Source organism: Candoia aspera, chromosome 7 (assembly GCF_035149785.1).
Source record: "Candoia aspera isolate rCanAsp1 chromosome 7, rCanAsp1.hap2, whole genome shotgun sequence".
In the NCBI taxonomy this organism is placed as follows: Eukaryota; Metazoa; Chordata; class Lepidosauria; order Squamata; family Boidae; genus Candoia; species Candoia aspera.
The window spans coordinates 58,115,106-58,136,238 of NC_086159.1; the positions used below are offsets into that span (position 1 = coordinate 58,115,106).

Below are 21,133 nucleotides of genomic sequence, written 5' to 3' on the forward strand. Positions count from 1 at the left end.
ACAGGAAGGTTGGGAACTTCTCAAAAATACAGTATGGAAATTCAGTTGTAAACCATTCCCATGAAAAGAAAAAATGAGGGCAGCATAAAACACCATTGTGGTTACATAGGGACTTTTTGACTGAGGTAAGCATTAGAAGAAGATATATATGAAATGCAAGGTAGGTGTAATCACCAAGGAAGCTTACCAGAAAGTAGATAATACCTTCAGGGAAAAGAATCAGAAAAGCTAAAGTACTAATGGAGCTTAGGCTTGCAAGGGAACCTAAGAACAATAAAATGGGCTGTTTTGACTATGTTGGTAATAAATGGGGGGAGGAAAAGTAGAAAAGTTGGCCAAATGTGGGTTGGACCCATTGGATAAGAAGCTACAAAATAAGACTATCAAATTTGCAGATAATACAAAGAAACACAGTATAGGGAACAGGTTAGAGGACAGTATCAAGATTCAAGAAGATATTGAGAAGCTGGAAGAATGGGATAAAACCAACAAGATTAATTTCAACAAGGAAAATCCAAAGCCCTTCATCTGGGTAGGAAAAGTCAAAGGCATGAGTGAGGGATGGGAGAGACCATAATGGAAAGCAGTGAATGCAGAAAGGATCTGAGTAGCTTGGTGGATTGCAAGCTGAATATGAGCCAACAGTGTGGTACAGCTATAAAAACCCAAATCCTATGCTGTATCAACAGAAGAATACATTCAAGATCAAGAGATATTGTTCCCTCTCTTTTCTGTTGATCACAGAATATACCTCTGGAATATTGCATCCAGTTCTGGCCTCATTTTAGGAAGAGCATTGACAAACTGGAGTGTCTAGAAGAAAGGAATCAAGATGATAAGGAGCCAAGAAGAACAAAGTTATGTGGAATAGTTGGAGACATTGTTTGGGTTTATCTTATGGGGAAAAAAGACTGCAGGATGACATAATAGCTCTCTTCAAGTCTTTCATGTCTGAAGGGCTAAAAGACATGGTAGATTTCTCCAGTATTGTTTCAGTGAACAAGATAAGAAATAATGGGTTTAAACTACAAGAAAGCAGATTTTGATTAGACATAAAGGTATGAGCTATTCAACAATGGAAAAGACTGCTGCAAAAGATCATGGACTCTTCTTCACTGGAGATGTTTAAACAGAGCCTTGATGGCCATCTCTCAGGAATGCTGTACTGCACTGCAATAGTAGATTGGGCAGGGGGCTGACTCGTTGATATCCAAGGTTCCTTTCAACCCTTGTGATCTATGATTATGTGATTAAGTGATATATTCAGCTCCTGAAGTTGGTTCTTTCACCAATTCCATTCCCATGGTTTTCCCCCAAAAAGGTGATAATCCTGTCTTTTAGGAGAAGACCAAAGTAATAGACATACAAGAATCTCAGCATACATTTTTCAGCCAAGTTCTTCTGAAATGAAAGATGATTGTACCAGCATATAATGTTACCTCTCTGTTTGTCTTCACTTTCCCTAACACACGTCCAGACTGATGATTCTGCCTGTCACTTAACTGCCTCTAATTCATCTTTCGAAAGTTGATAAAGTGACTGAGACAGTACTCCTAGACCTCCTACCTGGAGTAAGATTTATTGACTTAGAATAAAAATGCATACAATTGAACTGTACATGCCCTCTCCTCATCCCTTGCTGCTGCAAGAAGGAAGGGAGAAAGGAAAGAAGGAAGGCAGTGGAAGAGGAAAGGCCAAGGCTGACAGCCTGGCAGGATCATATACCACTCATTTCAGTGATAAAGGTGGCTTCAAGGTACTATGAATACATTGTGCAGTCCTTCTTATAGGTTACATTTGTCTTTTCTCTTGCTATATTTGTCTTCCTATGCATAGAAGAATTCCTTGGGAAGATAAGTTCTATGAAACTAATTTAAATCTTTGGTTTAAATGTATCAAACATCCCCAGAGAAAGTATATTGAGCAATCTTATTTGGACTTCTTTGTGTCCCTTTTGTAATGAGTAGGAAAAAGAAAGAAGTCCATGGTGATATAAGAATTCCTGGGCAAAATACCTGTGCTAACGATTAAATGTTAATTAAATGTTGCTTTCTCTATTAATTAAGATCATGACACACATTATAAAAGTAGCAATGTCATTGATTATACTGAAATGAAAAGAGGACATACGTTTAAATTAAAAATTATGTTCTTTCTTTAATGTAGAAAAAGAAAATATTTAAAGATGAAAAGAACAGCTCAAAACAGTTGAAAGAGTTCAGAGCTCATTGTTGCTAAACTCATGGGGAAATGGAATGTTATTATATATTTTATGGTTTACCAATTTTATTCCTTCTAAAAAAGGTCAGAGCTATATACAAAAAGAATCCAATCCTAATTGGTACCAGACAATTAATTAAAACAGTCAACAATAAAGCCACCTTCCTAAAACAAGGGAATGAAAAAAGAAAAATACAGATTTTTTTTAATGTTTATTTTTAAACACCATTATGATCCTGGAGCAGCAATTACACTGAAAATGCCTGGGTGAGCAAGTTTATCTTTGGGAAGATTACAATACTCACGAAAAGTGAAGAATTGGATGACTAAGGGTCCCAATAATTAGAAACTGAACTTACCACCTCAGGGACAGTGATTCAGTTCAGACCCAGATTCTAAGAAAGAGAAAAATAATTATCTTTGGTACCCTGAGGTGGAGCCTCTGTGCAGTTTTCAGGTCTCTTAGGAATTGGGTTTCCTAGAATAAGTAGCCTAAAGATCAGGTTCCAGATGAGATTAGGTGACATTGTTAGTCTAAAGCCCAACTCACTGAAAGCAATTTAATAATCAGTCAATAGCGTTTTTGCTTTTATATCCCTCCCACCTTGTTTCCCCAAAGGTGAGCTATAATGAACATGAAGCTAAGAAATGAGCAGTCTCAAGGTGCACTTAACTTAATAAACAAAAGCATTTAACTTGCTTCAGCTCCAGGTGATACAACTGAGTAGCACTAGCTAGATCTGCAGATTGCTGCACTGCTAACTGTTGGCAGAGTGCTAGAAAACAAAGTTTTGCATCACTGGTTGGCTAGCGCTGTGGTCTCAGCTTCCTTTCCCTTCTTTTCCCTTGTTTTCTGGTACTACAGCTTTCCAGAAGAGGTGGGGGGAATCTTTCCTCTCTCTTTTCCCATTCAGCAAGTAAGTGCTGTGTAACATACGATGGGGTGAGGTCTGCTTCAGGCATAGCCTCCAGGGTACAAATCAGCGTGTCCCACGTTTCATTCAGTGAGGACAGGAGGATATAGGATTTTGTGAGAGATGTAAATTCCATTCCTCTCTCCTGCAACTCAACAAACAGCTGCTGAATATAATGCAGGTGCTCAGGAAGGCTATCTCCTTCTGCAAGGTAGGCTTTGTACAGCTTTTTTGTCAGGGAAACTTTACTCCCTGATGTTGCCTTTACATACAAGTCTCTCAAAGCATTCCAAAGTTGCTTTGCAGACTGCATACCTCGCACATGGACTAGCTGATTGTCCTCAACTCCCAGGATAATGGTGGCTCTAGCCCACTCATCCTGTCTCAGCCATTCAGCACTGGGATTTTGTGGGGGGTTGCTCACCAATTGGCAATCAAAGATTCTCTCTGCAAAGATACATCTCCATCTTCAGGGCCCAATTCAAATAGTTGGTCTCTGATAGGCACTCCAGAGGCATCGCTGAGGGCTGGGAGGTAGCCATGGCTTCTTCCTTCTTTTGCAAGTCACCTCAGCTGGCTTCTTTGTCCTGTAGACTGGCAGTTGCTGGAAAATCTCCAGGTGGCTCCAAAGAAAATCTTCACAGGTCTTTGCTACCTGCCTTTAAATTGTGCATGAGGTGTGGAGCTGATCTCTCTATTCCCTTTGGGGTTTTACTGGGCTTCTTACTGGGTTTATTGGGCTGCTTACTGGGCCCATAACCTGTTGGCAGAGTGCTAGAAAGCATTTAGCCCAGGAGAGATCAGAAAAGTCACACACCAGGCATTTCTATAAAAATAATTTTATTTACAGAAAACGAACATATTTAAAGGCTGTTTGCTGAGAGGAGAGATTTCTCTCAGCTGCATATTCTCTGCAAGCCTACACAGAAGGGAAACTGAAACTAAAACAAGTCCAGGCAAGTTCTTCTCCAGCCCCCCCCCCCCCGTCCCCCCCCACCCCCCACAGTGCAACAATTAACAACTGAAAAGGAGACAATTAAATTCAACCTCTTTACCCGGCCAAAATGATTAGTTACCATAGTAACCTTAATCTGTAGTAGAAAACATATTAACACTAACATCTTTATAAGAGAAAGAAATACAACACAGGAAGCATTTTTTTTTTTTGCCCCAATGCAGCTATTAAGGCCAAATATAATCTGTCTATTTAAAAATGGCAACTTTGGCAAGGATTTTTTTTTTCTGAGTACCTATGAAGACCTTCACAGTGTTTGTCAAGGAGCACATTTATCTGGAATGCAATTATCAAAGAGGGGAAAGAAGAATCCAAAACTTTTGCCTGGAATGCAATTATCTTAGCGGGCATGGAGGATTTGGCTCTTCATGGGCCACTTTGTTGAAAGGAAAGCAGGGATAGAAAATAAGTTCCTCCAGAAGCCAAAAAGCTCATCTGAATATCTGTTTTTATTGAAGCAGGAAAGGGAGTTTTGTGATCCCACTAGAATGATTGAGAGATGGAGCATCCAAACTTATTTTTTTCTGTGGACTGACCTGGAAAAGAGGGAATAGCCTTGAGTTATGGCATGAGTTTATTTTGTTCCACCTCCAGACTGTGGAAGGTTCCTTAATTTCCTTCAATGTATCTGAAGTACCGTACTCCAAAACCTTATAAAAATAATTCATGAAGGCATATGCAGAGGGTGGCGCTTCAGGAGCAGCCGAGAAGAAACAAGGAGAATTTATAAAATATCTACCTTCCTTCTAGTACCCTAATTTGAGGCCCATTGCCAGCATGATCATGGCTGAGCATTTGGGGACTTCAAGACCACATTTCTGGAGGGAGCTAAGGTTGAGGAGAGTTCCTCTAGGAAGATTAGAACAGCAGATGAACCAGAAAAAAAATACAAAAAGGAAATTTCTGTTACTAGAACAAATGCTTTCATATCTGTTGACCAGAAAAATAACTATGTAAAATATGGATTTATATTTAAATATAGAAGCAATTCTTTTTTCTTTCCCAAGTGAGTCTTTGAATATAGTTCTTAGTGCTTAATTCCACAGCTATAGTAAACTTAACATTAGTACCTTTGAACTATTTATTTACTGCAACAGTCCATCACTGGCAGAGTTTCATCAGAAAGCAGCCAGGCTCAGTCTCTTTTGCAGCAAACCATACTGTGTGTTCCTTTTCATGCCTGGAGCAGAGATTAAATATCTGGAAACTTTATCCCACCCTTAATAGCAATCAGTAAAATTCTACACTGGATTTGTTTTTCAGCTGTTAGCTTATTGAATTTTGCATTTTCAAATGAAAGAAAAGGTTTAGAACAACACGCAGTGAAATTTTTCAACCTATGTTCCTGGATATTAGTAGAGCGTCTTCCCTGGAAATGGAAAGAGATTATGCCTAACTACTGGCTGAGGTAAGGGTTATTCAGACCCCTTCAGCACAAGAAGGGGAGTAGAACAGCTGATGTGCAGAGGTCTTTTTTCAGTCACCATCAAACTGTAATCTATAAAGTCTGTAAACTGAATGTATTGACAGAAGTGCCAGTGGGTTGAATCTAATCTGGAGTACAGCATTGTATACTGGCAACAGTATGAGCCTGATGCCCTTCTTTTCTGTTTTGTTTTGTTTAATTAGAAAGCAACAAGCTTGGTAGAGTCATGAAACTTTTATTATTTCACCTTTACAATATATTTTTTCTCACAAACCTTGATTTAGTGGATCACCATTTAGTGGACTTTGGGTGTAATGTACAAAATTTCCATCTGGACATCCCACCCAAAATAAAGAGCCTGTCCAATGCTTCCCAAGTAGTCTGGACAAGAATAAGCCACCCACATTATATGTATATTTGCATCATTGATATCATGACATCATTACACAATGATGTAAATCATGGCAATGACATACTTTGTCATTTAACAAACATTTGGCAGGAATGGACTTTTTTTGTTGGTTTGAGTAAAGGTTATAAAATTGTGAGGGTTGTTTTGTTTTGTTGTTCTTTTCTAACATATCAGGAACAAAGAAGCAGATATAAGCCTGCTTTATAAGCCTGGTATGGCATAAAACTAATACACAGAGCCATCTTAAACAGCCAACTAACCTCATGCTTGTAAAATAATTAATTCTATCAGTTCGTGACCTTGACTGGGATTCCACCAGGTACTATCTTTACATTTGCCAAAATCCTACCACAACTGACCCATCAGCATGAAAAACAAAGAAATATATGATGCCACCTTCTAACTTGAACAGTGAAAAATCACAGTGGTTATAAATTATACAAGCTCCCAGATTAATGACCTGTATCAAAACCAAGTATCTTCAATGCATCTTGCGCCATTCTGTTAGAACAACAGTTGAAGCTATGGCCTTGACCATGATGTCTCATTTTGCAAGATGCTATGGGGAAACATAATGCATTCTTCCTAATCATATCCATGCTTCTCTTTCTGACTCCCCAAAGATTCTCCTAAGAATCAACCAATCTAATGTTTTCTCCACAACACTGTTGAAGATCAGTGGTGTGTACACACAATGAACGATTTCTATAAACAAGCCACTTGGAAGTTTTTCCATTAAAGAGATAAGGAAGGAAGGAGAGATGATGCAGAGTATTCTCTGATCATTTGTGTCAGCTGTTTCTTGACTTATTTCTCTTCGATCTGTGCAGAATAAAAGTAAACTAGTCCCACATGATTACTGCACAGCAGCAAACGCCTCAGGAGAGACACACTGCAGAAGATTGTTAGGTTTTATACAAGTGTTATGGGCCTGTCAATAATGATCCAGTCAGACCTTTTTTTCTCATGATCATTGCCATAGTATTTATGAACTATTGCAGAGATTACCACAACTGGCAACTGATATGACCACTGAAACATATGACCCAGAAAAACTGGGAAATAACTAATTTTCCTAATCACAACAGTAGCCAGTGAAGTCTTATGGACATCCAAGGCATTACACATTGCACTGCACATATGAGTAGACCATCTGCAAACAATTGCTTAGTCACTAATACTAACTATGCAATAAATGCAAAAAGAAAAAAGAACTTATCATAGGTTGTCAGTAATTGTAATGAGGCATATATTTGTCCAAACCAGTCTTTCCTAAGATGTATCCACGTAGATATTTTGTTCCACACCTCCCATCTTGTCTGACACATACCTGATATAGAGTCTTATTTAGTTGAGTATCATGTTCCAAAATATATTGAGGGATCAAATAAGCACAAGACAAGACTGATCTAGACATTTTCTCAAACTTGGTTTACGTTGGCTTTCAATACCCAGTGTCTCCAGCCACAATGGCCAAAGTCTAAGACTTCTGGAAGTTGAAGTCCAACTTCAGGGCCCTCAGTTGGAGGGCCCTCAGTTGGGGAAAGATGATGTAGACCAGGATTCTCAAACTATGTGTCTCCTCTAGAAATCAAGAGCAAATTTGAACAGGGTACAATTTGGCAGGGGACTTATGCATGTTAAATCTGAGAGCATAATCACTGCCACAGTTTCTTTGGCCTGGACAAACTGGTTGTTGGCTTGTCTAAGGAAAACAAAGAGGAATGCTTGGAGTGTGGTCTGGCAGGACTCCAGTTTTGCCTGTGCAAGCCTCATGGTATGCATATCCAAAGCTGGATTGCTGTCAGAATTTGTTCCTGCTCTGCCAGGACATATAGTCAGCATTCTACAGTTGTTGCTATGAAGAGCAAAATGCTTGCTATAAAGATGTTCCATTAAGTTCAGTGGTATTTACTTCAGATGCATATGATTGTACTCTTAACTATTTGTTAAGGATTTACCGTACATCTGTCAAGGACCAGTTTGGTGCAGTGGTTAAGGCACCAGGTTAGAAACCAGGAGACCGTGAGTCCTGCCTTAGGCACAAAGCCAGCAGGGTAACTTTGGGCCAGTCACTCTCTCTCAGCCCTAGGAAGGAGGCAATGGCAAACCACTTCTGAAAAACCTTGCCAAGAAAACTGCAGAGACTTGTCCAGGCAGTCTTCAAGAATCAGACATGATTGAACAGGAAAAAAAAATCTGTCAGAAATAGTTTTGTTACCAAGTCATTAACTTTTTTGTTATGACTTTATCTGGCCATACATTTATTTCAGTGTGATGTGATTGACTTAGTTCCTGGGAGGAAAATAACTTTTCTATCTTTTTTATTGAATAAGAAAGCAAGGCAGTTACCAAGACCTTCCATAGGTTACAAAAATGCCAAATGACCTTAGAAAAGCAAAACTCTGTGGCACCATTATTTTCAAGGCAAAAATGTATCCATAGGAACTGTTTGCATATGATGAGAAGTTCACATCAAGTTCTGTCTGCACAGGAGCAATGCTGGCTCATTTTGAGATGGAAACTGCAACTAGTTCAACATCTGAAAGCCACCCAGTTGAAGTGTATGTCCACATCTGTGATTCTCCTAAAGACACGCTACTTAATATTAACCGGTGGCATTTTAAATTATCCACTGTGATGTACAGTGCTGAAATGAATAATACATTAGCATCTTCTTACCATGTTTAGTCACCAAGCAGTTTGGGAATTACTGAGAATTGTTTCATAACAATTTGTCCCACCCTTCTTAGATAAGCAGCCTATTTTGCAGTTGTCAAATATAATTTGACAGCTCTATAGTATTATTTCATGTTTGGCATTGCTTGTTCCACTGTGTCAACATGGACCATTCCCATCCTTCACTAATGGTCTTTTTTTAAGCCACTCAGCAAAGGAGGGGGGGGAATGAAGCATTCATTGAGTTGTTTGCTTTTGCTTTTCATTTTTGTTCTTAATATGCAGTGAAGCATGCCCAATTTTATGGATTAATTGTTTGACTAGTAGTGAATAAATTGGTAGAGTGTTTTATTCATTCTTGAAGAAAGGATTTTTAAATGAAAACATTTCCATATTAAATTGAAATAGCATATACTGGTTCTTAATAATATGTACAATAAACAAATCCAAGAAAACTCAAAGGTCAGATTGCCTTGGAATAACACACCACCCCAAAATTTATCACTCTTTTGGCTGCTGTGTTTTTTTTCAATCTAATATACCACTAGACAATATCATTATCCAGTTTTGTCAATACTACAAAAGCAAGTATCGGTATCTTGAATTTGTCCTCTTCTTCTCAAGCAACCTGTCTATTTAAGACTTGCTTGAGTTGAGTTTTATGGCTCAAATGTTGAGATTCCTTCTTACAACTACAGAACAATGAGTTAAATCTATTATGTTTCCTTCTTGAGGGAAGTCCCTAATATTTCCTGATCTTCATGTTGTGAGGTCCATTACATTATTGCTACACCACACTTTTAGGCTTAACTGACATACCAAAGTTGTGATATGAAGTAACCAATTGTGACAACATCTGGCCCTGCCTCTTGATATAATTTATCCCTAATGTATATAATTAAATCCTGTTTTCTAAATCTCAGTTTTTGTAGTTATATAAATCTAGCAAACCAGCTGATTATAGTTTGAGATAGACTCTTTACAAATTCTATATTCTCAGAAATGGAGGATAATAATTTAAAGAATTGGACTTATAATTTATCATAGTAGAGCACCCTGCTGACCCTATAACATAAAAGGCTGGAGGTCAAACCTCCTCTTCTAGAAGATCTCCAGGTTTTTAGACACTGCCCCACTTCCTTTTTTGATGTAGTGACTTCGTAGTTTCTGCTGCCACTATCTATACTCCGCCCTATCTCCGCCTCACTTGGTGTCCCCTTAACCCCAAGGTTTGAGGGAGATAGGGCTCTGATAATCAGTGCTGCCTTACAGGACATTATTATTATTATTATTATTATTATTATTATTATTATTATTATATTCTTGTAGCCTGCATATGGCTATATGGCATATGGCTATATAGCATCAGAGCATCTGGCAAAGATGTCAATCCTTCCTCACAAGAGATCAACAACAGCAAGTGTGTGTGTGTGTGTGTGTGTGTGTGTGTGATATCAAACTATCGAAGGGGCTAATACAGAGCTGTTCAACTGAAAACAGCAGTTTTAAAATGAGAATTACAAAAGAAAATACAGTATTCCAGACTAACCACATGATGTTGATGGTCTGCTAAAAATAAATAAAAACTCATTATAAAGAGATTGAGGCAGAGTTTCAAATTATTATTCCAAATCACCAAAAATTCTAATGAGAAATAGTTTCCTCACGTGCAACCTGAAATATGCATAAAAGGCTGAAGGACACCCAATTACTGAACTTGCACGCACACACATACAAAAAATAGACAGGACAGCAGAGAAAAATAACTATTAAAACCCTAACACAAACTCCTCCTTTAACTTGTTACCTATTCCTTAATCGGAATAGTGTCTGATACATCTGCTTCATTTTTCTGGACTTCCCTTTTTTCTGGAAATTCTAAACTTTAATCTGAGGCCCCAGGATATGATGTTAGCTTTCTCTGTTCTTGCCCGCAGGCCAGCAACTTCTGCCTTAATTTTAAAAGGCAAAAACTTCTTGAATGGAAGGAGATGTTGAGTATCTCTCAGTACACATGACATAGAGTCATCTCTCGTGAAATGAGTACAGGGAATGTCTGCAGCTTGCAGGCTGGTATTTGCATCTGTTTTTCCTCCTGAGAAGCTTACCCTATTATATCTGCAAAACGTGGCATGATAGAATTGTTACAAGGAATTTATTTGCAGCACCAGTATAGATTTTTTGTATGTGCATAGATGACCACAAAAATAATTCATGCAATTATTTCCTGTTGTGAACATATACCTCTTTTTGGATTCACCTTTGTTGTTTAGTTTTTCTACTGTAATGTGATTTTGATTCTATGGAAATGAAAGATGATGAGCAAAGTGCCAAATGCTGTCTATAAATATTAGCCATGGCATACTTATAAGCCAATATCTGCATAATCAGATATATTCTCCATCATGCATTGCTTCAAAGATCTGTAAACATTTCTTGGATAAAGTTGAGCCAAAACAGTACACCTTTTGAAAGTTTTGTAGAAAGTTATAGTATCCTTCGGAAATTTGATTAGAAGCAACACATATTAGGGCAAGCTTAGGTAAATAAAGTGAGAAAAAAAAGAAGATACTGGAGTAGTTGCATACAAAAAAGTGTAAATGGATAGCTATGGCATCAGAGGCATCTGGAACCAACCACAGTGTCATCAAACTAACAGTTGCAAAGCCCCACCACTTTTTTACACATATAAAAAGGGGCATGGCTTCAGTCACACAATTGTCACTACCATATTGACTTTTTTTCCCCTTCCTTGCCAATAACACAACCCCAATTCATTGTGATCTTTAAGCTGCCACAAGGCACATCAGAATTGGCTGTAGTTTCCCCTAGATATCTTTGTGAATACTCCAAACAATAACTGCTTTATTTTCAGACAAGAAGTAATTCAGATTAGTTGCTTTTCTATTCCCTTTTCATTTTCTTGTACCATCTGATTTTTTTTCCTTCTCATTTATTTATCAGTGACTTGATTATTGCTACCTACAATTTTTCCATCTTTTTTATGTATTAACAAGAAATGACCTTGTTTTTTCAGAAGGAGTACTATCAGGTTAAATGGCGTTCTATTTATTTTATTTTCCCAATCTCTGTAATCTCTTTTTTATATGCCATAAAAAAGAAAAAAATATTGTATCATCTTTTTTTTTTCTTTGACATCCATATAACTTTTGTGGAGAAAATGTAATTGAATTGGAATGGAGGATACTTCTTTAAGTATGTGAGTACATTTGTGTCATGTGCTGTGAAATATGAAATATTGATTTCCCTGTTCCAGTGACTTTCTAATGGTATTTTATGTCCTCTTGTGGAACTCCATATTATTGCAATACGTTGGTTCTCTACTTGGCTTTATGATTTGCTGGACTCATTCTTAACACTTATTCAGCAAAATGATTTAAATGTGAGGTTTGCAGCATTCATGACTTTCAAAATGAAAAGTATCTTATACATGGATCTTAAGTAAAGGAATACGCAGGGGCGTCTGCAAGAGGGAGAGGCAAAAAAGTCAAGATGGCAACTGAGACCATGCAGCCAAAGCCCTGTCCATTTTTTATATGTGTCCAGCATGTGACACACATAAAAAGGGGTGGGGCTTCAATCACACAGTGGCAGCTGCCATCCTGACTTTTTTAACCACCTCCCCCCAGAAGCCTGTAAGAATATTCCTTTCTGTGTTCAATGAAAATGATGTTTTACTTCTGCGAAAAGGGATGTGTCTGAGTGAAACCAACTTTTCGGTGTATAAATCTTCACTGAAAGAAAAGAAAACATAAACGTCATTAGCCTAGAACTAAGGCAAAGCATAGATTTTTCTTCTTGAGCTATGGCATACCCATTCACATCAAAAGCCACCTTCAGGTCTGCTCAATGTCCATTATATCAGCAGTGGAATATGTCTCCCTCCTCCTAACCTAATGGAGAGGCTGTTTCCGTATGGGTTTCTCCCTTATTAGATTGGAATAATTGGAATAACTCCCTTTATTTAGGATCTGTACAGAAATTTATCTTAATTAGAGTATAGAACTGGCATGTTATATTATCCTGAAATGTTAGTGCAATGACACAAATTATTATTGTCATGAAATAAATTTTAGTCAATTAGGCAACATGCTGCTACACTTCAAGGGCATCAATAGATTTTTGGAAAGAAGGATGGCACTAATAATATGATTTAAAGTATTTTTAGAGCTGTAAATGAAAGGTGGAAGAAGAATGCAGTCGATGATTCTTCACATGACATTTTCTTCTTCCCATTCAGCACTTTAAAGGGTCTCAGTTTTAATTAAGGCGGCCTTGAAATTAAACCAAATCATAACATTCGTGGGATAACCTTGAGCATCTACCACAAACCAGTGAGATGATCTGCTTGTTTTTGGTTCTGTTTTTATATTGTACTGAAGACAAGTGATATGTAACAGTAATAAATGGAATTGGATGAAGACGTTTTATACTGATGTTTTATACTGAGTCGTGCCATTGCTTTATCTATAGCTCAGTAATGTTTATATTAACTAAACATCTCTCCAGGTTTTCAGACAAAGGTGTTTTCCAACCTTCCTAGATATACTAGGAATCATTGAGGGGAACCTCCAATTTGTGAAGAGCTGGATGCTGCTATAAGGATGATGATGATGATGATGACGATGATAAATGGAAGAAATCCCTAGATCACTTCAAACATTTTTTTAAGTGCATAAGATACAGATTAGATCTCATGAATTTGAAAAGCCAGACAAAAATTTGTCAGACAGAAAATGGAACAGGCCTACCCCAGTCCACTTATCATTGTTCTGAACCAAGATGTTCTATTTAATTATCAGCAATCTATGGGGCTATAATTTACCAATATGTATATATTCCTCTTCTGAAGTCACAGAGCCAATTGCTGGCATCATATCCTGTGCAGGAATTCTATCACTATGTTTTACAGAGAAAAGGAATTTCTTTTGTTTTCCTTGAATTTCTTTCTAGTTAATACAACTGTATGGCCCAACTTTTAAGATTATGAATGAGGGAGAAAACATTTCCCTTATCCATTTATCTGCACCAGCCCTCTTTTATTTATGGGAAGCTCTTATTTATTTTCAAAGAATTGCATTCAAAAGTAGCTTCTTGTAGGGATAAAATACTTCTGCTTCTACAGGGCAAGAGAACAGATTTTTGTCAGACCGTCCAATTTAATCTAGCTCCCAATGTCCTCAGAACAACTGTTCTAGAGGTTTGGGAAGAAGAAGGGCTGCCCCACCACACACCTAACACCAAGCCATCCTTGTATACAACAATACTAATAGATCTCACTAACTGAAATGACATCACCATATTTTTCAATATCCTCCCCTTCCTAACTGTTAAAGACTCACTGGGCACATATAAATCAATGCATGAACTAGTGATACTAGGGTCTCTCAGCTATATATTCAAAGTAGCACATGATAGAAGCAAGTGATATAAAAACAGAGTTGTTCACATAGTGGAATGATACATGACTGTTGAGTTCTTACAGGGGAAATTGTAGATCATGTGTTTAAGCAGACTTTTGTTTTTTACCCCAGGTATGGTGACATGGTGCCGAAGACAATAGCCGGGAAGATATTTGGTTCTATTTGTTCTCTGAGCGGGGTCTTAGTCATTGCTCTTCCAGTTCCGGTCATTGTCTCCAACTTCAGTCGCATCTATCATCAGAACCAACGAGCCGATAAGCGCAGGGCACAAAAGGTGCGCTTCTTCTTTCCATTGTAGATACAGGATGTATGTTGTCTCAATGCAAAGTATGTATCTGAAACAACTTTTAAGATTTTCTTCCCAAAGAATTAACTGGTTGAGTTGGGTCAGCTAGTTAGTTGGTTTAACCATTAATTTGAAAACGCATATTCTAAATTTGTGGGTGAAAATACTTGCCTTACATCACATACCAGCATATACTGTGATTCAGAATATCTTTGAGTTAAGATTCCACAGAAGGCAAAAAGAAGCCAGTTTTGGTGAATGCTCTAAAAATCTATTCTAGCGAGTTGCAGAATTTCCTAATCTGTGTGAGAGATTGTACAGATGGCATGGTGAATTTGGAGACTGAGTATCCATTCTGTCATAAGTAAGAAAGGGACCAATTGCGTGGAAGGGCAATTTAGTATCTGACTCATTTATTGAAGTTCTGTGTTATATTAGATTGAATGAGGGACTCTGTGAAACCACAGCATAAGCCAGCAGTTCCCAAAGTGTGTGCTGTAATGACCAAAGGTCCCATGGTGAACTCACAAGGGTGCTGCAGGATATTTTAAATTTTTGAGGGAAACATGGCAATACTCAACATTTGTCAGATGCTGCACAAACTACTAGCTGAAAGTAGTTCAGTTTTGATCTAGGGACTCTATGAAAAAAATTACTGAGATACTAAGAGCACTGTGAACTCTGCCATAAGCTGTAAAACAGGGGAAACATTTTATCTGTGTGTATACACATGTGAACATACCCAGAAACACAGACCTTTATTTATTTGTTTGTTTGTTTCACCAAAAAGCTTTGAATGGGTTTTGCTTTTGTTTTTTCTTATGAAGAATTTGTATAAATTTCAAAATGCATTATTTAATTTTCCAGAAGTAAAGATACTATCATTTTTAATCTTAGAAGTTCATATGGATGAACATATTAAGAGATAATCCAAAAATATCTTTAAGTGTGGAATTCTATTATTTGTTTGTTTATTGGTTTATTTTAAAATGCTACCTTTCAATCTATCAGATTAAACTAGCTGACAGTCATTGCCCAAAGTCATAAGGTGATCTGTTCGTTTTGGCAAAGCATGAAGGGTGAACCATTATAATACAGGTAGTCCTCACTTACTGACTGAAATTGGGACCGGCAAATCCATTGCTAAGTGATGCAGTTGTAAAGTGAAACATGTGACCATACCTGATTTATGTCAGTTTGTCCATTCTGGCTCTGGTTATTAAGCAAATCACCCACGGTCATTAAGTGTGACATCACATGACTGTGACTTGTGATTTCCCACCTGTTTTCCATTGACTTTGCTTGCCAGAAGCTAGCTATGAAAGTTGCAAATGGTAATCACATGGCCATGGGAGACTGTGACCATCATAAATGTGCACCAGTTGCCAAGCACCCGAATTGGGAACACATGACCATGAGGACATCGTGACAGCCACAAGCTCGATGACTGGTTGTAAATCTCCTTTTTCAACACCATTGTAACTTCAGTTGCTGAACAAACAGTCAGTAAGAGAGGACTACCTGTATATGGCTTGAGTCACTGTGGCTTGGATGGTTAAAATGAAGTTTGACCGCATCCTATTGTCAGAACTCTGTAGAAGGAATCAGGACAGGAAACAAACAATCAAGGAACAAGTCCCTCTGTAATGGTATGTGGGAATGACCTTGGGAGACAGGGGAAGAGCCACAGCCAGAGCAACAGTCAGATAAGAGGCAGCTTAGCCTGCAGGAGAAATGTGGCCATGCACATGTCTCAGAAGGGACCCTCCCTAGTTTCTTGGGATGTGAAGGTTACAGGGGAAACATGTATTTTCAGATTTGCAAGATTCTGTTAATGTAACCTTACAATAAAGAAGAGCTACTGCTACTGGGTGTGCTTCTTGTCTGGAATGCCTTGCAAGGCTGTCAGTCCCTGAGCAACGATTAGTAAAATATATTAGGAAACATTTAAGGCAGTGTTTCTCAACCTTAGCAACTTTAAGATGTCTGGACTTCAACTCCCAGAATTTCCCAGACAACATGCAAGATGTAAATATATAATTCATGGGTTTTTACAGTTTTCTAAGCAGCTCTGTGAGGGCAGTGCACCCTCAAACACATTTTAAAAAAAAAACAACTTTGTGATAATAATTAAGCAAGGAGCTTGGCTGACATTGTCATATACTGTAGAACAAAAGCTAAGTGCAGCTTGTGCTTAGACAGCTATTCCTTCAGGAACTACAGATCCTCTACAAATCCTCTACATGTATGAGAAGACAAATAAAAGAAACTTTTAGCAGTTTAATCCTATCTGCTCTGATGACAATATTTTCCTTGTCAAGCTTAAGGCTAATTGCTGTATCTGTTACAGGTAATCCTCACTTAGAGACCATTAATTTAATGACCATCCAGAGTTAATGATGGCAATATATAAAATACTGATGACAGTTCCTCACACTTATGACTGTCACAGCATCCCTGCAGTCAAGTGATTGCGATTCAGGCCCTTGGCAACCATCACGCATTTACGATGGTTGCAGAATCCTACAGTCAAATGATTACCATTTTCAACCTTCCCAGCCAGCTTCTGATAAGCAAAATCAATAGGGAGCTGTGTGAGTCACTTAATGACCACATGGTTCACTTAATGACCATGTGATTCGCTTAACAACCACTGCAAAAAATGGTCGTAAAATCAGGTCCAGATTCACTTAATGACTGCATCACTTAGTGTCCTAAATTCCAGTCCCAGTTGTGGTTGTTAAGCAAGGACTACCTATATTATTAATCTGGTCTTTATATTAAATTTTAGTCCCATTTTTTCACTGTGCTCCTTGACTTTCTTACTAAAGAAGTGTCATCAGCATAGTTACTGATGTTTCTCCGACTTTAAAACCATACTCATCTTCTAATACAATTTCCCTCAATATCTATTCAGTATATCAATTGAATAAATAAGAGGAGAGTATACAGGCCATCTCATTCTTTGCTGACCTAGTGATAGTCTGTTCCATCTGGATGGTGGCTTCCTGACCTGTTCATAGGTTTTACATGAAGGCAGTTAGATATTTCAAGATTTGCATTTTCCTAAGCTCTTTCCACAGCTTGATATGGACAACACAACTGGAGGCTTTTCCATAACCAATGAAACACATACTGCCTTCTTATCGGTATTCTCTGGCTTTCTCAATTACCCAGCATGCATCAGCATGTTCCTCAGATTGTTTTAAAGCTAGCTCGAACGTCTGGTATCTCCTTGTGAGGCTCTAATCTGTGTTAGATGATGAACTGATTATTTTACTAGCGTGTGAAATTAGGCATATTGTGTGATAGCTGCACACTGTTAAATCTCTCTCTCTCTCCCTCTCTCTCTTTGGTATTGGTATGTATACTGATGTCTTCCAATTTTGAGGCCATTGTACCCTTCTCCAGATTTGCTGACATAGGTTAGTTAGAACCTTTACTGATTCTTCATCTGTTGCTTACCATATTTTTGGTAGTTACTCCATCAATCCCTGTATCCTTCCACTTTGGAGTGCTGATCTAACCATCTTCTAGTACTAGAGGTTCTTTTACGTAGGGTATATCTTCTAGGGTATTGTGGAAGGAAAGACTCAACGTTGCCGACCTGAGTTTTCCATCCTTATGAACTGTTTTCCTTCCTTATGGATTGTTCCCTGGGACCTTAAGAAAACAAAGAACCACGCCTGTACCGCAGGGAGATTAAAGGGAAACACTGAGGGCACAGGGTGTGGATGTGGGTGGAAGAGGGAAAGGAGAGTGTGTTGGAGACTGGCGAGAAAGCCAGTTGTGTCTGTGATTTGTACCATAACTTAACTGGAATCCTCTCGCAGGTATCTCGGTTGTTGATATCTCTACTGTATAGAACTTCAGAACCCTTCTTCCATCTTTCTTTGATCTTCTTTGAATCAGAGACTATCTGTCCATTGGGGTCCTTTAGCTTACCTACTTGATATTCTGTCATTGACTGCACTGTAGTCCAATGTTCTAGTTATATGAAAGCAATGCTATTCCTTCTTCATTTTTGATATCCTGAGTAATAAATAATGTAATTTTCTGACTGAAAGTGTCCAATTCCAATCTATCTCAATTCGCTGATGCCTAAGATACCAATGCGTAGTTGATTCATTTCAACTTTCACTGTGTTGAGTTTTCCCATGTTCATGCTTCTTACATTCCATGTTCCTACTATAATTCTGTCTTTGCAGCTTTGGATTTTCTTTTCCTACATCAGTGACCAGATGCCCCAGAAGCTTTAATCTAGCCACATCATAAACCCCGTTGGTACTCCAGAAAATCCTCAGCTTTTCCTTAGGCGAATGTTGAGTGCCATCAGATGTAAAAGACCCATCATGCAGCACTATATCATCACTCACTTTATAGTGCCTATCTGTGTGGTTTTCTTTGTAAAATCAAGACTGGTTTACCATTGACTTCTTCCATGCAGTAGGAAATATATCTTTGCTGTTGTCACTAAAGCAATCATTCGCCTCCAGTGTATCACTAATGCCAAATATAGATGCCTGCTTGCTTTAGCTAGGCAGCTGACCTGACCTTCACACTATGAGTAATGTACATTCCCAGTGCTGATCTCAAAAAACTAAGCACAGTCCAATTAGTTAATACTTACCAGGGAACCCCCGGGGCAATAGACTAGACTAGAAATTTAAGAAAATCCCAGAGGCAACAATGGTGATCAGTTCTATATTATGGCAAAGAGAACTATATGGACATGTCTATGAAGCAGTACGAGTTGAGTTTGTCTCGAAGGAGACTTGATTTTTATTTTAGCTCAATTGCTGTGATTTTTCAAGAAGAATGCTATGCTAGAAAAGGGAGGCTAGCCTTGCCCTCAGTCAAGCTCCCCGCTTTGATTTGTTTTTGTTTTGTTTTTAGTTTTCCATGACTATATATTCTTGATGGGTAGGGCAGTCTTGAAAATTGAATTATTTTTTCAATTTTTGTATTCCAAGCTACGAAGCATTGTTAACTAAGATACTAAGATTAATCACAAGTATCCTGAGTGTATGAATACATTATATGGACATCCCAGTTGGGATGTGAGCAACAATATGTCTGCTTTCATGATAGTTTCAAGTTTAGAAATGCAAGCTTACATAGATTATTGTGAGACTGCTTGGGTCATAACTGGGCTTTGGTCACATTTGAGGCCAAGAAGGATCAAAACTGATGAGTCCTATAACTACAGTATTTTCAGGGAATTTGCGTATAATGTGGGTGTAACTGAAGCTAGTCTACATTTAGTCTACATTTTTTCTTTGTGACAAACATTATGTGAAATCCTTGAATGATCTATAGGCCATCTGGTATTGATCATAAATGTTTTATATACACAGATGCTATATATTATATTTATATTTATATATTTGGCTATATAAATGGATGGAAGGATGGATGGATGGATGGATGTCCATGGGATATAAAAGGAGTAAATGTTTAAAAAAAGAATTGATGAGTGAAATAAGAAAAAGAAGGTTTTATATGTGTGAAAATAAGAGAAAGGAGAAGAGGATAATAGAACTAAAGAAAGGTGGCCTAATTGTGGTGTGGAGTTGATGGTTACATACTAGAAGTGAAAGTATAAGTTTATAATGAATGAAAAGGCTAAATTGTAGGTCAGAAAGCATGAATTAGGGGGTAAGCTATTCCATAGTGCACGTGATTTCCTCATCCATCTTTCCCTTTCCTTTCTCTTACCAAAAGATTTTTTTCCAGCATGCTATTTCTTTGTTTCTGCCCTTTGCATAACATTTATTTGCAAAGGGAAAAGTGTGATGGGTATGTGTGTGCACACAACTGCATTAAGATTCATATTGTTAGGGTGTGTTAAACTGTTAGATGCATCATCCCTGTTTCCAAATGGTTTCTTCCATTCTGCAGAACAGAGGAGGGATTGCATGGCATCCTACTTTCCATCTCAGTTTTGCTACGGTTATTGTAGGGAGTAAGGAAGATGATCTGGATGGAGATATGCAGGAGCTGTTGCCTAGGCAAAACGGCGAAACATTTTTTAAGTCTAGAATGTCCTGATAACATCTGGAAGCAGTTCAGACAGACACCTCCCTAATTCACTGAACTATGAGGAGGAGGAGGAGGAGGAGGAGGAGGAGGAGGAGGAGGAGGAGGGGGAGGAGGAGGAGGAGGAGGAGGGGGAGGAGGAGTTGGAGGAGGAGGAGGAGGAGGAGGAGGAGGGGGAGGAGGAGGAGGAGGAGGAGGGGGAGGAGGAGGAGGAGGAGGAGGGGGAGGAGGAGTTGGAGGAACAGCACAATCAGGCTTACAAGATTCTGTTGTTACAGGCATTCTCAATAAATAGTACTCTTTCCAGTGGCTCTGGAAAGTTATCTGCCTTTTGAGATCAGGAAGGATAGATATATAGATATAATGTAGATTGATGACTGGCAGATACATCAGTTACCCTACGAAAATTGCACTTGTATATGTTCTGATATAGAAGCCTAAACTGTTTCACAAGTACTGCTAGCGTGCCCTCTATACAGTAAGAGGAGGGTAGAACTCATGACACTGATTGAAAGGAACTTAGGCAATCCAATTTCAGTTATTTCCAATAAGATTGGCAAATTTTTAATAATAGCCATGGCTTGCCTCACTGACACCACTAATTGCTTTGGGCTTTTCTGTATACGTTTTTTTCTTTAATTTATTTTGTGTCATTGCTTTTTATTTGATGTGTTTAAATATTCGGCTAAATATTGGTC

General features: G+C 38.2%; 1 protein-coding gene across 1 annotated transcript in view; it reads left to right on the top strand.

The window, feature by feature from the left end:
- Positions 1-21,133, top strand: part of KCND2 (potassium voltage-gated channel subfamily D member 2) — a 294,928-nt gene that overhangs the window by 253,833 nt on the left and 19,962 nt on the right. Inside the window, exon 2 of the mRNA XM_063309529.1 lies at positions 14,222-14,384. Within this exon, the coding sequence (XP_063165599.1) occupies positions 14,222-14,384 (163 nt within the window). The remainder of the gene's footprint in view (positions 1-14,221; positions 14,385-21,133) is intronic.